Raw genomic sequence first — 16,286 nt, forward strand, 5'->3', positions numbered from 1 at the left:
AAAAAGGGGACCGAACTCTAGCAAATGTTCAAAGAAAATAAAGCTACTGAGCTAACCACTCAACTGGAAATCAAGGAGCTAAAGAAATCCATACATGATCTAAAAGAAGAAATGCAAGGTATCAAAAATGAGCAATTAGAAGCAAGGGAGATGAAAAATAAAGTAGATAGCTTTGATAGCAGGTTAGACAATGCAGAGGAGAGAATTTCCGGGGCTGAAGAAAATTTAGTTATTATACAGAAAGAACAGAAAATGAGTCAATCCAAATCTAGGAAAAATGAGAGAGCGCTTCAGGAGGTCCAAGATACAATTAGGAAGCCTAATTTAAGGCTAATTGGTATTGAGGAGGGCGTGGAGAAAGAGGTCAATGGTATTGGAAATATACTTCAGGGAATCATCTCAGAGAATTTCCCAAATATCCAGAAGGGCAGGCCCATCCAGATACAAGAAGCCTTTAGAATCCTAAACAGACCTGACCAGAAAAGAACATCCCACCGCCACATCGCAATCCGAACTGGATCAATAGAAACCAAAGAAAGGATCCTAAAGGCAGTCAGGGAAAAGGGTTCAGTAACCTATAAAGGAAAACCAATCAGAATAACAACAGATTTCTCAGCAGAGACCATGCAAGCAAGAAGTGACTGGAAGCATATTAGACATGCCCTTAAGTCAAATAACTACCAACCAAGAATACTGTACCCAGCTAAGCTCTCATTCATAACTGAGGGAACAATAAAAACATTCCATTCCAGGGAAAAGCTGCAACAATATGTCGCAACAAAACCAACACTACAGAGAATTCTGAAAGATGTTCTATACATAGAAAACCAAAATAAATGCAATATAGGGAAAGAAATGGCACCTAAACAGCATACCATCTAAGGACCACAATAACTGTCAAGACACAGGCCCTAATAAAAGCTTTTTAAAATGGTAGGAACTAATAAATATCTCTCAATCCTAACTCTCAATATCAATGGACTTAACTCTCCAATTAAACGGCATAGGCTGTCTAGTTGGATCAAAAAGCAAGAGCCATCGTTCTGCTGTCTTCAAGAGACACATCTTACCCAAAAAACAATCATGTTTTGAAAGGGAGAGGTTGGAATAAACTCTATCAAGCTAACAGCCCCCATAAACAGGCTGGAGTTGCCATCCTCATATCAGATAAAATAGACTTCAAACTAAAATTAGTAAGAAAAGACAAAGAAGGTTACTACATACTACTAAAGGGATCTTTCCTCCAGGAAGACATAACGATCCTAAATATTTACACACCCAATCCCGGAGCTCCGAAATTCATCACGCAAAATTTACTTATACTGAAACCATATATAGATTGAAATACAGTGATTGTCGGTGACTTCAACACACCACTCTCACCTATGGACAGATCAACACGGCAAAAACTCAATAGAGAAACCTTAGAACTGAACAACTATATAGACCAACTAGATCTAACAGACATCTGCAGAATATTCCACCCAGCAACAACAGAATATATGTTTTTCTCAGCAGCACATGGAACATTTTCCAAAATAGATCACATCTTAGGCGATAAAACAAACCTGGACAGATTCATAAACACTGAAATTTTTCCATGCACACTCTCAGACGACAAAGGCATCAAACTGGAACTGAACACACATCTCCACCAACGAAAACCCTGTAACTCATGGAGACTGAACAACACATTGTTGAATCACCAATGGGTCATTGAAGAGATCAGAACAGAAATCCAACAGTTTATGAAATTTAACAGTAAGGAGCACACAAACTACCAACTCCTTTGGGACACAGCAAAGGCCGTACTCAGAGGAAAATTTATAGCACTGAGTGCCTACAACAACAAGTTGGAAAAATTGCAAACCAACAAGTTAATGTCTCACCTTAAGATCCTGGAAAAAGAGCAACAAACCAACCCTAATCCCAGTAGAAGAAAGCAAATAATTAAAATCAAAGCAGAATTAAATGATTTGGAATCCAAAAAAACTATAGAAAGAATCAACAAAACAAGGAATGGTTCTTTGAAAGAATTAACAAAATTGACAAGCCCTTAGCAAATCTTACCAAAAAAAAGAAGAGAGCATATCGAAATAAACAAAATCGCAGATGAAAATGGTAATATCATGACAGAAATTACCAAGATCCAGAATATCATGAGGGAATACTTCTCAAACCTTTACGCCAACAAATTTGAGAATCTGGATGAAATGGATGAATTCCTAGCCAATATTAACATACCCACACTGAACCAAGAAGAACTAAGCCAACTCAACAGGCCTATTTCAAGCTCTGAAATAGAAATGGCAATTAGAGAAATTCCACCTAAGAAAAGCCCAGGGCCAGATGGATTCACAGCTGAATTCTATAAGGTCTTCAAAGCAGAGCTCACACCAGTACTCCTCAAGCTCAACGAAATTGAAAATGAAGGTTCCTTACCAAACTCATTCTATGAAGCCAGTATAACCCTCATCCCCAAACCAGACAGAGGTTCAACAAAGAAAGAGAACTATAGACCTATATCTTGGATGAACATCGATGCAAAACTTCTCAACAAAATACTGGCCAACCATCTACAACAACTCATCAAAAAAAATTATACACTATGATCAAACTGGATTCATCACGGGGAGGCAAAGCTGGTTCAACATACGGAAATCAATTAATATAATTCAACACATCAACAGGAGCAAGGACAAAAATCACATGATTGTCTCAATAGATGCGGAAAAGGCATTTGACAAGATCCAATACCCCTTTATGTTAAAAGCTCTGGAGAAACTAGGAATCCAAGGAACATTCCTCAATATAATAAAGGCTGTGTATGAGAAACCCACTGCAAGTATTAGACTTAATGGTGAAAATCTAACGCCATTCCCTCTAAAATCAGGAATGAGACAAGGATGCCCACTCTCTCCTCTTTAACATAGTACTAGAATTCCTAGCCAGTGCAATAAGGCAAGAAGCAAGCATAAAGGGGATCCAAGTAGGGAAAGAGGAAATAAAACTATCCCTCTCTGCAGATGACATGATTCTGTATTTAAAGAATCCTATAGACCCTACTCCCAAGATCCTTGAGCTGATTCAAAGCTTTGGAAGTGTAGCAGGCTACAAAATCAACCCTAAAAAATCAACTGCATTCCTTTACGCCAACAGTGAGAGGAACGAGGCAATAATCAGGAAAGAAACCCCTTTCACAATAGCCTCAAAGAAAATAAAGTACCTAGGAATTAGCTTAACTAAGAATGTAAAGGACCTTTTTGACGAAAACTTTAAAACCCTAAAAAAGGAAATTAAAGCAGAACTAAGGAAATGGAAAAACCTCCCATGCTCCTGGATTGGAAGAATCAACATTGTGAAAATGACAATCTTGCCAAGAGCTATCTAAAAATTCAACGCAGTACCCATCAATATCCCAATCGCATTCTTTAAAGAAATAGAATAGGCAATTCAAAATTTTATATGGAATAATAAAAGACCCTATATAGCAAAAACACTTCTTAGCAGAAAGACAGGCGCCGGAGGAATTTCAATTCCAAACTTCAGACTCTATTACAGAGCTATAATTCTCAAAACAGCTTGGTACTGGTACAGGAACAGGCCTGAAGACCAATGGAATAGAACTGAGGACCCAGATATTAAACCACAGACTTATGGCCACCTAATCTTTGACAAGGGAGCCAAAAAAATAGAATGGAAGAAAGACAGCCTCTTCAACAAGTTGTGCTGGCAGAACTGGTTAAGCACCAGCAGAAAACTAAAGTGAAGTAAGCCAGACTCAAAGGAACTTAGGCTCAATGGTTTCCCTCATTCCTCATAATCAGTAGAAACCTTGGGCTCTACTAGCAGAGATCTGCAATAGAGCAAAATCTTGATACATTAGGCCATATAATATGAAGCTAATTGAAAGGACCTCCAGGATATCGAAACAAAAGCCATATAATGAATGATTGTTGTCCTTAATGTACTATGTTGTCTCTCATCACCTTTGCTGGCCCTTGGTTATCTCATATTGTTATAGTATCTCACTTTGTTATCTGATATATTGAATTTATTTGTATTCGTTTATTTGAAATTTGATAGGGAAGGGTGGAAAACCAAGACGAGTGGGGGTGTGGGGGGGGGGGGGAAATGGGTACCAAGACATGTGAAAGGGTATCAATGTACGTGAATTAATGCACCTTCTATCTGGCAAATATCATGTAACCCTTTTACTAATTACAATTTAAAAATGCAAAAAAAAGTATACACTAGAAAACAAAAATTAATAAACAATAATCATCTGGAAGTTTTGATACACTCTACATGCGCTGGTAAGTAAAGAATTGTTGATAACAAAGATATTTGAAAGAAAATATGCACAAGAGAGGTATTGAATTTGTAAACAGAAGGAATGGGTTGGCAAAGGAGTGACTGGAGAGTGAAGAAGATAATTTAATGTGAATATTGAAAATGGGTTTCATGTCTCAAGTATAAAAACTGCATTTAAAGAGAGAAAAAAATGAAAGAAGAAAAATCAAATCAATTATACAGAAACAAAAATTATTTTGAAATTTGAAAGCATAAAGGAATATATTAAAAAAGGGGGGAAAAGCACTCCAAAATAAACAAACAGGAAGCGCGAACTTTAGATTTTCACTGGTTGTATGTTTCTGCTCAGCCATTCTTAGCACAGTTACAAATTTCACTACTTGTAGTAGAGAGGTTTGTGCTTAGATATCTAATTAAAGTCTTCAGGCAGAGTTTCTTGATCATAAACTCTCATATCTTCCAACTCCATGTTATATTTAATGTGCAGCTTTCTTTATTCCTACCTTATGCAAGCTTAAATGTGTTTTGATCAGCTCTACATAGTTTCACAGTCCAGCCACTACTATCCTCATTGCTTCTTCAGTTTCTTATGCTGAGACTGATAGTTCTCTTTACCCTTCCTGAAGTTTCTGTGGTATAAATGCCTTGTGAACTAACATGCAGAATCTAGTGAAGAATCTTTCTCTATTATCTTCATGGCAATGCTCAGAAGTGGTTGGAGGTGCAAAGAATGAAAGAGGCTGAAGAACATTCATAGCTGTGCAACTAAGGTCTGTGTTTGCTCACTGCTACCAGGAAGCCTGCGGGATTGTGGGATAATGGTAGAAATGAGATCACTTTATCATCTACTCTTATTTCCTTAGCCATTGTTGATAAGAAATTTTATTATTTTTGTTTTCAGTTCTACACTGGTAAGTATCTTGGAAGTTCTTCCTGCTTCAAAATTGCCACATCTTTAAATTTATTAATTGGATTCTGTTGATATATGCCTTGGTAATGCAAATAATGTCTTTGAAACTTCTGTACCAATTGTAGTATTAAAGAATTGGGAAAATGATAAGAGACTTTCTACTATGACAACATGAAACAATTCTAGATTACTGAATGCCTAAAGTTGAGGACAAGTACTTTTTACAAGGATGATAATGTAATTTTCAGTGGTTGAAATTTTTGATTTTCAAAATAAGTAAATGAACTTCAGGCCAAGAATATGCTTTGCCTGTGATTTATTGCAATTGTATTTATATAAAACATTGCACATTTTTGTGTTAGAAAATTCCTAGCATATATCCCTTATTGTCAAAATATATCATTATATTCTAATAGGTCAATGACTTTAAGGAAAAAGTGGAAACTATATCTTACAAACACCTTCATCTGAATGAAAATATTCAATGTAAAATTCAAGAATTATCAGTAATAAAAAATATACAAAAGAAATATGAATACCTGCACATGAAGCAAAAAAAGATAGAAGGAGAGATATCAATCCTCACAAGTTATATACAGGAGAAAATGGTAGGTCCTAGTCAAATAGGATGGTATACAGAGAAGACTGGAGAAAGAACAAGTCACAAATGAGAGGAAGCATTAAGATAATCTTTTGTTGTAAGTTACTTTATGAGTAATCTTTTTGAGCTCATTGCAGTGGACCATTACCATTTCATTACATTTTGGGTGAATACAGTATCTGTTTCTTTTACTTTTCTTATAGAAGTTTTGTTGGTAGATTCCTAGAAGATAGATGACATCTGTTTCAGTTTACACCACTGTAAAAATGTACTTAAACCCTCAGAATACTGGCTTGCATTAGAGAAAAATTTACCTTTTGTATATGCATGTCAGTACTGAGTTTAAAATCTGGGATTTATATTCTTAGTTTTCTTTTATCTCAAGGTTGCCATGATAACACTAGAATCACACTTTCACTTCAACTTTTTGGTTTTTAATTGGAGATAAGAGCACCTCTGACATTTAAAACTGCCTGGGCCAGTTTTGAGTCCTCTGATCTCATCTTTCTGAGTAGCTAGACTATAGGTGTTAGCTACCATCATCCAGTTTTAACATGTTATTTTTAAAATAGTTGGATGTAAAATAAGACTAGTAGGAAGGAAAAAAATACTGGATTTTCTTTGGTTTTAGATATTACATCAAATTCTTGAGTTGTTCTTTTTTGGGGGGGTCAGTTATAGGCCTTGGACTCTGAGCTGGGCACTGTCCCTAATCTATTAAGCTCAAAACTACCCTATTCCTTGAGCCCTATCCATTGAGCCCTATCCCTTGAGCAACGGTGGCACTTCAAGTTTTCTAGTGGTTAATTGGAGATAAGAGTCTCATGGACTTTAGTGCCCAGGTTGGCTTTGAACCATGATCCTCAGATGTCAGCCTCCTGAGTAGCTTGGATTACAAGCTTGTGCCACCGTGCCTGGACTGAGTTGTTCTTAAGTTACATTCTAATATTGAAGTTTTGTGTTCATCCTATTTTTTAATCTTATTTCCTGACTACATAAACACTAGCATAGATGGTATTCATGTCTGATGGAAAGCTGTTGTGTAGCATATATGAAGGAATAGGTTCAACCTCCAAGCTCACAAAAAAAGACCCAAAAAGGATTCACCATTTTTATGGCTCAGAGTAAATGATAAAAAAATACTGCAATATTTCATTTCACAAATTTAACATTTCTCTATGAATCAATGACTGAAGATTACAGAAACAAATGTATTGTAATTACTTTAGGTAAAATTCTTTTTTAAATTTTTGTTTTTAAATTGTTTTAGAAACAAGCAGCAGATCAAGCAAATTTAAATGAGTTAACAGACAAAAATACTGGTCAAAGGATAAGCCAGTTGAAACTCATATTCAAAGATATGAAATTGAAACATTCTAAAATAAAAGCTAAAAATGATGGTGATAAAATGGACATGGAAAGACATAAGCAAGATTATATGGAAGTCTGCAACATGAGAAAAGCATTGTCAAATACTCTAATCCAGTAAGGGAAAGGATGAAATCATTGAAAATAATTAATTGGTTTGTAAAGCATAATTTTAACTGAAACAGCTTAAAACTATGAAAGCTAATTGCAGAAATCAATTTTGTAAAATAATGCTAAGAAATGAACTTGCATTAAGAATATATTTGAAGAATACACCATGATTTTAGCATATTTAATGTAATGAATTTATATTGCATCCAATTACCATATTGCCAGTCTCAGGTTTATCCTTTAAATACGATTATTTCTACTGTGGTCTTCAGGTCCACAGCTTCAGAATGCGGTTGTGTGGCCTGCTAAATAGCCATGTGCCTTTAATCGAATTCCGCAACCTCTGGGGCTAGGAGTTTGGCCTAGTGGTAGAGTGCTTGCCTAGCATGCACGAAGACCTGCGTTTGATTCCTCGGCACTACATACACAGAAAAAAGCCTGAAGTGGTGCTGTGGTTCAAATGCTAGAGCTCTAGCCTTGAGAAAGTCTAAGGATAATGCTTAGGCCCTGAGCTCAAGTCAAGGACTGGCAAAAAAGAACAGAAAAAGAAATTCCTCAACTTCCTAAAACTTTGGATTATTTCTTAGTTAGGGATCCTCTAAAAATGAATGCACTTCTCTGTGAAATGTTAAATATACAATTATACCATTTCTATGCTCTTCCATAGTTTCAGCATTAAGGCTCTGATAATCTGAAATTGTGTTTAGGCTGTGGCATTTAATCAAATCCACACAACTCATTTAGGAAAATAAAATCCTAAATGTTTGCCTGTTTGCAATCTTCACAGGATGAAAGAAATTCTAGACTCAGCCAGAAAGAACTGTCAGCTTTATGAAACAGAAGACAAGATGTCCACACAAAAACAAGGTCTGTTTTAGAAATCCCTCCAAATTATGATAATTTTAACTTAAACCTTGTTCTTTTAAGTTTTTCCCTATTTTATTTCAAGGGAAATCTTAGTGACTTCTATCCCATCCAATGTCCAGTTTTGGGGGTATGCAGGAGTACCTGGAAGCTATATTATATTCTTTTCCTTTGATATCCTAATTTCTGATAAAATTTGGTTTTGAATTGAGAGAAATACTTACTGACCAGGTTCATTTGTGCATGTTAAGGAAAGAAAATAAACTAATATAACTTTTTTCAATTTTTTTGAGGAAAGGAATCAAATTTTAGTTGAAAATGTCACTAAAACTCATTTTCAAGAGGCACTTTATTCTTACTTTTATTCACTAAATATAACTGAAATAGTTTATCACTTTCTTTAAAGTTGAACATAACTTACAGTTATAAAATGACTCAGACTGACTATACCACCAAGAATACTTTGGAATAGTTTGACAGACTTCCTAAGTGATTTTACCTTTGCTTATTTCATAACATTGCTGGTTATCATATTAAAACATCAACAACATCCAAAAAGTTAACCACTGATGGATGTTTTATGAAGGAAATACACTTACACACCATAAAGATGAGTTTTTGGGATTTCGGTTTGCTAGTTCTGGAGTGTGAACTCCAGGGCCTCACACTTCCTGGGCATATTTCCCATACTGCCATGACTGAAGCCATGCCTCTAACGAAGGCTGTGCTTATTAACCAGAAGTGAAGTCTTAAGGACTTTTCTGCCAGCTTTGGCATTGGACTAAATTTTCCAAGATTGTAGCATTCTAAGTGGCCACCATTACAGGCATTGGCTACGTGTGCTAGCTTTGCTTTAAAAATATTTTTAATTACTATTAAGCAGTTGTACAAAAACATTTAAGTTCAACCTGCCAGTTTGTTAGTAGAAGGCATCTTAATTAGTGACACTCCTTTATCAGTCTCCTCAGTCTATCTCAGTCCCACCCGTTGCTCTAGTTACCTTGTTCAGTTTTCACATATATTCATCAGATATCATGACTGTATTTATCCACTCTTTCTTTCTCCATTTTTCTGCCTCTTTTGAAGACAAACATAATAATTTCTAATTTTCATTAGAATTTATTTTCCTTATGGACAAATATTCTTTTTTTTACATTTTTTTCTCCCATATATTTTTATTGTAATTAATAGAAGGGTTACATTATATTGACCAGATAGAAGGTGTATTACTTTACAAACATTGATACTCTTTCTCATGTCTTGGTCCCATTTCCCTCCCCCCACCCCACCCCTCATCTTGTTTTCTACCCTTCCCTATTCTATTTCAAATAACCAAATATGCATATATACAATATATCAGATAACAAGGTGAAATACTGTAACAATATGAGATAGAAACAAAAGCCATACAATGAGTGACTATTGTCCCCAATGTACTATGTTATCTCTCATCCCCTCCACCATCACCTGGTTATCTCACATATATTCTTAATTGTAATTATTGTTCTCAAGTCCCTAATAGCTTCCCTATTTTCTTCTGTTTTGTTCCCCTAAAGTTTGTATTGTGAAATACATGTCACATTTGTAAGACTGGGCTATTTTCCTTAATTTACCATAAATTTTTCTGAAAATGCCATCATTTTATTATTGTTATGTGTAAATAAAATTTTATTTACATGCCTGTACATATATTTTTCAGAAAATGATAAAATTTAATATTTGGCAATGAATAATAATACCCTACTCTGATCTGTATCTATAGATCTATAAAATCTAGATTTCTCTCTGTTTTTATCATCCTTCTTTTTTGATGGGCACCTATTCTGATACAAAGGCTTGGTGTCAAGCTAACCATGACTGTGTAGGTATTTCTATTGCTAGCTTTTTCATGAATATACCAAGATAGCTGGATAATATGCTAGTTCTATCTTGTATTTTTCAGAGAAAACTCAATATTGATTTCCATAGTGCCTGTTTAGCATGCAAAAGTTATGTAATTTTAACCCAGTGCCAAGAAGAATAAAAAGAAAAAACAAAAAAATAATTCATTCAGTACAAAAGTAATCAATAATCATTTGAAAAGATTACTTAATTTACAATAAAGATGAATTTATATATACATCTTGAAATATTTGTACCTAGGTGATAAAGACATAATAAAATCTATTGCCTATGCCAATGAAATAGAAAAACTTTTGGGGTGAAAGAAAAACAATTCATTTGAAAACTTTCATAAAGCTTTTACTGATATATATATATATATACATATACATTATATATATTTACCTCCTTTCATTTTGTTGGTGGAGGTAGTGGTGATGGTGGTAGTGGTGGTGGTGGTGGTTGTGGGGCTTGAACTCAATGGCCTGGGGGCTGTCCCTGAGCTTTTGAACTCAAAGCAAGTACTCTATCACTCTGAGCCATAACACCATTTCCAGTTGTCCGGCAGTTAATTGGAGATAAAAATCTCACAGACTTTCTTGCCCAAGTAGGGTTTCAAACTTGACCCCCAGATCTCAGCCTCCAGAGTAGCTAGGATTATAGGCATGAGGCACTGGTGCCTGGCTATTTTCATTTTAAGACATTTTTTTTATAATACTTTGGCCAAAACTGTTATAAAAACTGAGCCTTCAAATACTGGGAAACATCATCACATTACATGTTTACTTTTTACCTAAAATTTATTGCTATATTAGAAATGAATTAGCAATCATCATTACAAAATATTTCATATGTTCAAGATGTTATGTTAGACCTTACTTGAGGCAATTAATAAAAGCTTCAAGTGATGATACTGTAGAAAGAAGCATAAATGAAATAGTATAAAATATTTCCACACATTTCATAATTAAGTAACTGTAATTTGTCTAAGAATTGGTACTAAATTCTTTAAAGATAGTACTGTAACTAATGATTTATTTGTTCATTTCCTTGTAGAAATCTCTATACATTATGAATCATAGACACTTCTTTTTTAGCAAATTTTCTAAAATATTTGCATGTAATAGTAAAGATTTACATCATCCTGTTTTAGTTAGCTTAATATTCTAAGCTTTGCCAGATTTTTACAAGTATTATTAAACCAATTTCTTCATTTTTGACTAGTTAGTGCTGAACTCAATAGAATAGAAGATTATATGGCCATTTTGAAACTTTTGGTGTTCTTGGAGTTCACTTTATATTTGTTTGCCAACTGCTCTACTATTTGAGCCACATGCCTGACAGATACTTTATGGCTGATTCACACTCCAAGTCATTTGAAAATATTAATAATTTTTCAGAAAAAGTTTTACTTCCTGGCCTGAGGCATGCCTAGACAATGATCCACCTATTTGGGGCTTAGCATAGCTAAGAATAGCTACCCCACCCTGCCTTTGTTGGTTGATGAATTTTTCTTAGCAGGTTGTCCTGAAACCTTGATTAACTTGATAGTAACCTGCCACATAGATGAGATCTTCTATGTATGCCTGGACTGGCATAGTACTATGATCCTTCAAATTTCAGCCTCTCAGGTAGCTGCAAGGTATTATAGTTGGGAGCCACTGGCAACAATGCATGGTATCAATTAACATTTTCAGAATTAGATAATCAAAATTAAATTAACCATTAAATTTAAGAAAAGCTCCACCTACTTAAATTCTTACATGGAGCAGATGATAGAGAAAAGTTTTAGTATATTTGTTACATTATTTGCACTCTTCTAAAATAACATACTCTATTCTTAAGTGATATTATGTAATAGACTAAAATTTATTGTCTATATTCTCTATCATATAATCTTCAGTAAAAATTGTATTTGTGTGTTTTTTCCTCTAAGTAGTCCTCAAGGTAGATATAGCCCCCCCCTCCTTCTCTCCCCTCTCATAGAGTTTGAACTCTGGGCCTGGGCCCTGTCCTTGAGCTCTTTAGTTCAAGGCTAACACTCTACCACTTTGAGGTACTGTGTCACTTCTGGTTTTCTGGTGGTTAATTGGAGATATGAGTCTTAATTGGAGATATGAGTCTCACACATTTTCATGCCTGTCCTGGTTTTGGACCATAATCCTCAGATTTCATCCTTTCAAGTAGCTAGGAGTACAGGCCTGAGCCACCAGCGCCCAGGAAGATATAGTCTCTTGGAAGTTATTTATATGTCATATTTTCTAAGTGTTCTAACATTACCCTATAGTAAATATTGCTAAACAATATAAATATCACTTACTTCATTATAAGATGCATTAGATATAGATGTTTAGAAGAAAGCATATTGCCACATTTATATTAGTTGATTTATATGTGAATTCTATTCCTTTGATTAATCATTCTACCTGAAGTGTTTTGACATTAGACAAATGAAATGAAAGAAGTAGAACATAGACGTTTCTAAAGAGCAATGTGAGTTAGTCCTCATTGTTGTCCCATAGGTTGAACAACCTTTTAGAGACTTTGTCACTTCTTTCTGATTCATACTTCACATCTGCTATCTGTAGCTGCCTACCTACACTCTGAAACACGCACAGAAACGTAGGGCGTCATCACCTTCTCGGTTGGAAACTGGCACAAATCCAAGTCATCAAATGCATTTTGTTAAAATTTTTATGCTACCTTTTGTTAAGTGCCATTATATGCAATTATAATTTATATACTGCCCTTTTATGTGTCATTTTAACTCTCATGTCTTTTACTGTTTTATCCTTTCCCCAAATGACTTCCAAAGTACCCAAATCAATGTGATTATTTTTGTGGTATGCAGCTTAATCTCTTGTCTCTGCCTATTTTATCTGCTTAGCTAATGTACTAAGTGTTCTAGCATTTTACATGTACTGTTTCCCTAATTTGTGGTGTACTTTCATTTTATTTCTCAGTAGTCAACTTACACATTACTTCTATCACAGAACCTGCAACACTGATGCCACACTGCCCTGTTTGTCCCTGTGTGTTCAGAGAGTTCCCTTTGTAAGACCTCTCAGAATCTATGTCTCTGCTTAGATATTCCCTTTTCATCAAATTGGGGTTATGTTATGTGATCACTAATGAATGGACTTTGTCATCCTCATGTTGTCTTTCTAGCAGTTGTCATAGCATTTTAGTACATGGATATCTAGTAAATTGAATGAATTATGGGAAATGTTCAAGTGTTAGAACTTGGCTATAATCACAATGAATAATACTGTTGAAGTATGGGAAAATTATATATATATGTATATATATACATATGTGTGTGTGTGTTGCTCATGGGACTTGAACTCTGAGCCTAGGCATTGTCCTTGAGCTCTTCAGATCAAGGCTACTGCCCTACCCTTTGAGCCACAGCACCACTTCCAGTTTTCTGATGCTTAATTGGAAATAAGATCTCACCGCCTTTTTAGTGCCCGGGCTGGCTTTGAACCATGATCCTCATATCTCAGCCTCCTGAGTAACTAGGATTACATGCAAGAGCCACCATGCCCGGCTGGGAACATTGTATTTAATACCACATTGTACTGAAGTAGTACACACACATTCCTCTTTCATACTGTGTCAAACTATCTTTAAACAGTAATACAAAGGAATTGCCACTCAACAAAACAGTTTATGGATTCAATGAATTTTGATCAATGTCATCTTATCATTTTCTCCACTTCCAACACCTCTCCCTATACTTTTCTTAATTTTGTAAGGTATGTATTGAATTTTATGAATGCATCCCCCAACCCTTCCTCTCTTTGTCTGTCCTCTTTTCTCTTGATCCCACTTCCTTATTTCTGACCACCAATTTTCTGGTGTTTGTTTTGTTGGACTGAAAGTCTAAGGAGTTACACCATTTGGGTTTCTTCTTCATTACAAAGAATAAAGTTCCCGGTATTTTGCTGAAAATGTCTTAATGCAATCATTGAAATAAATAACTTTTACCTTTTCTTTTCCAGCTCCTTCTAAAGTTGATTCTCAAACCTTTGAAACTTTTCCTTCAGGAGTAACTACCACGTCATTTGAAAATCTTCCTTAGGAAGAATATCAAAAATATGTAGATGCTTTAAAGAAAAAAGTGTATTTGTGAAAATTAACACTTTTTGTCAGACTCCTTATACATAACATTTTAATTGTTTTATATGAATTTCCCAATGAACACCAATTTTATTTTAATAATTCTATGCATAAGTGAAGCACTTCAGATAAAGCAAAACACCTAGACTTATAAAAAAGACTGTTTTACCCACATCACAACTAATTCTCAGAATGTGATAATCTTCCAGCCCCTACCTCAGCATCTCTTCCCTGGACCTCAACTGCACCAAAAAAGACAACCATGTATCACTTTTCAAGATTTATTTGCTTTGTAGTGCATTTTCCTTATTCATAATTATATCATACCTCATATTGTAATCAAAAGTACACTGAGCCAGTAAGAATAAAATAAACCTACTTTATGCTCTTTACAATCATTTCTACTTTTTTTATCTGTTGCACTATTCAGTGACATGATCAATGATGAATGCTACTTAGTCCATTATATACTGATAAAAGACTCAGGGTAAATGGGATATGTCTTAAAAATAACTACAATGTGATGACCAAAATGAGTGATGTACAAGCAATGAGTAGCTTAGAAATGGGCCATGATATAAACTTTTGTATTTGAATTGGTTACTTTTATCAGAATTGCTTGTTGTTTACTCAAACTATTCCTAATTGTAGATTACATAATCCTATATCAGGACCCTAGATGCTCCACCTCCAAGCTGCTGAAACTGACAAATAACTTCAGCAAAGCAACAATATATAAAATCAAAGTATCAACATAAAAAATGAATGTATAAAATCCATAATACCAAAATAAGAATCTAGAGATCGAAATCAGGAGAAAATCTCTGTTCACAGTAGCCACAAAGAAAAATGTACTACCTAGAAATCAACCAAATCAAAAACCTGAAGGATTGCTACCATAAAAACTTTAAAACTTAGAAGAAAGAAGTTGATGAAATATTTTTTATAAAGTTAAGGATCCTTTAAATTATACTAGCTTCCAATATAAATTGTAACAAACATTGCTTCCTCCACAAATGACAATGGTTAAAGTCACATAAAAATTTCACTCTTTCTCATGTGCCCTAAGGCTTTCAGATATTTGTTACGTTGGCACCCAAGCAATCATTTCCTTGTCTTGCCTTTCTCAATCCATGGCTTTTGTCTTAGAGTTTAAGGCTGTAGTTGAGCTTTGTAACTTACAGGAAGGATAGGGGGGTGGACAGTGAGCACCTCTCCCTACTTGAGGATCTAGCCTGTGATCTCTCCCCTCACTTGGTTAAAGCAGAGCTACGTGGAAAACCTGAGCTACATGGAAAACCTCTTTAGTGTGGAATCCCAGGCCTTTCTCTTGTTTGGCCTTGAAAAAAAACACTTAATTTCTGTGTTCCCCCCCCCTTTTTTAACTCTTCATGAAGCTATTGTGAAAATCAGATTAGTTAAGGTGCACATTCTTGAAAAAATAAGCCATTATTGGCTTTTATGTGTTTAGCCATATGACCGCTCTGGGAAATGTCTTTTTACCACATAATGTATTCAGTTAAGACTTTGGATGTATGTGGGTGGGGGGTGGGGGGTAAGACAGGGCATTGGTACTTGAACTCAGATGCTCACACTTTTGTTTGGCTTTTTCAATCAAAGATGGCATTTTACTACTTCACTCACAGTTTCACATCTGACATTTTGATGGTTAATTGGAAATAGTCTCAGATTTGTCTACACATGCTGGCTTTGAACTTGCATGAGTTTGAGTAGCTAGGATTTTAGCACCTGATACAGAATACTATTTTTGAACTTGAGGAAAGTAGACACTAGAAAAGGTCTAAAGGAGTAAACAGGCTGGGCACGGTGGCTCACACCTGTGATCCTAGCTACTCAGGAGGCAGAGATCTGAGGATCGAGGTTCAAAGCCAACCCAGGCACTGAAGTCTGTGAAACACACTTCTCAAATTAACCTCTAGAAAACAGTAAGTGGTAATGTATCTCCATGGGTAGGGTAGTAGCCTTGAGCTGAAGAACTCAGGGACAGCACTGAGGCCCAGAGTTCAAGCCCCATGACCAACAAAATAAAAGAAGGAAAAGCAAATAGACCATTGTGTAGCTATAAGCACAAGTTCTACCTTGTATGTGTGTGTG

General features: G+C 35.2%; 1 protein-coding gene across 1 annotated transcript in view; it reads left to right on the plus strand.

Moving 5' to 3' along the window:
• Positions 1–14,530, plus strand: part of LOC150046089 (uncharacterized) — a 132,100-nt gene extending 117,570 nt beyond the window's left edge. The window contains exons 22-25 of the mRNA XM_090319156.1: positions 5,641–5,832; positions 7,096–7,310; positions 8,092–8,171; positions 14,054–14,530. Of these exons, the coding sequence (XP_090175282.1) occupies positions 5,641–5,832; positions 7,096–7,310; positions 8,092–8,171; positions 14,054–14,133 (567 nt within the window). The 3' untranslated portion in view covers positions 14,134–14,530. The remainder of the gene's footprint in view (positions 1–5,640; positions 5,833–7,095; positions 7,311–8,091; positions 8,172–14,053) is intronic.
• The last annotated feature ends 1,756 nt before the right edge of the window (positions 14,531–16,286 follow it).

The sequence above is a fragment of the Megascapheus bottae genome, chromosome 26 (assembly GCF_031878675.1).
Source record: "Megascapheus bottae isolate mThoBot1 chromosome 26, mThoBot2.hap1, whole genome shotgun sequence".
NCBI lineage: Eukaryota > Metazoa > Chordata > Mammalia > Rodentia > Geomyidae > Megascapheus > Megascapheus bottae.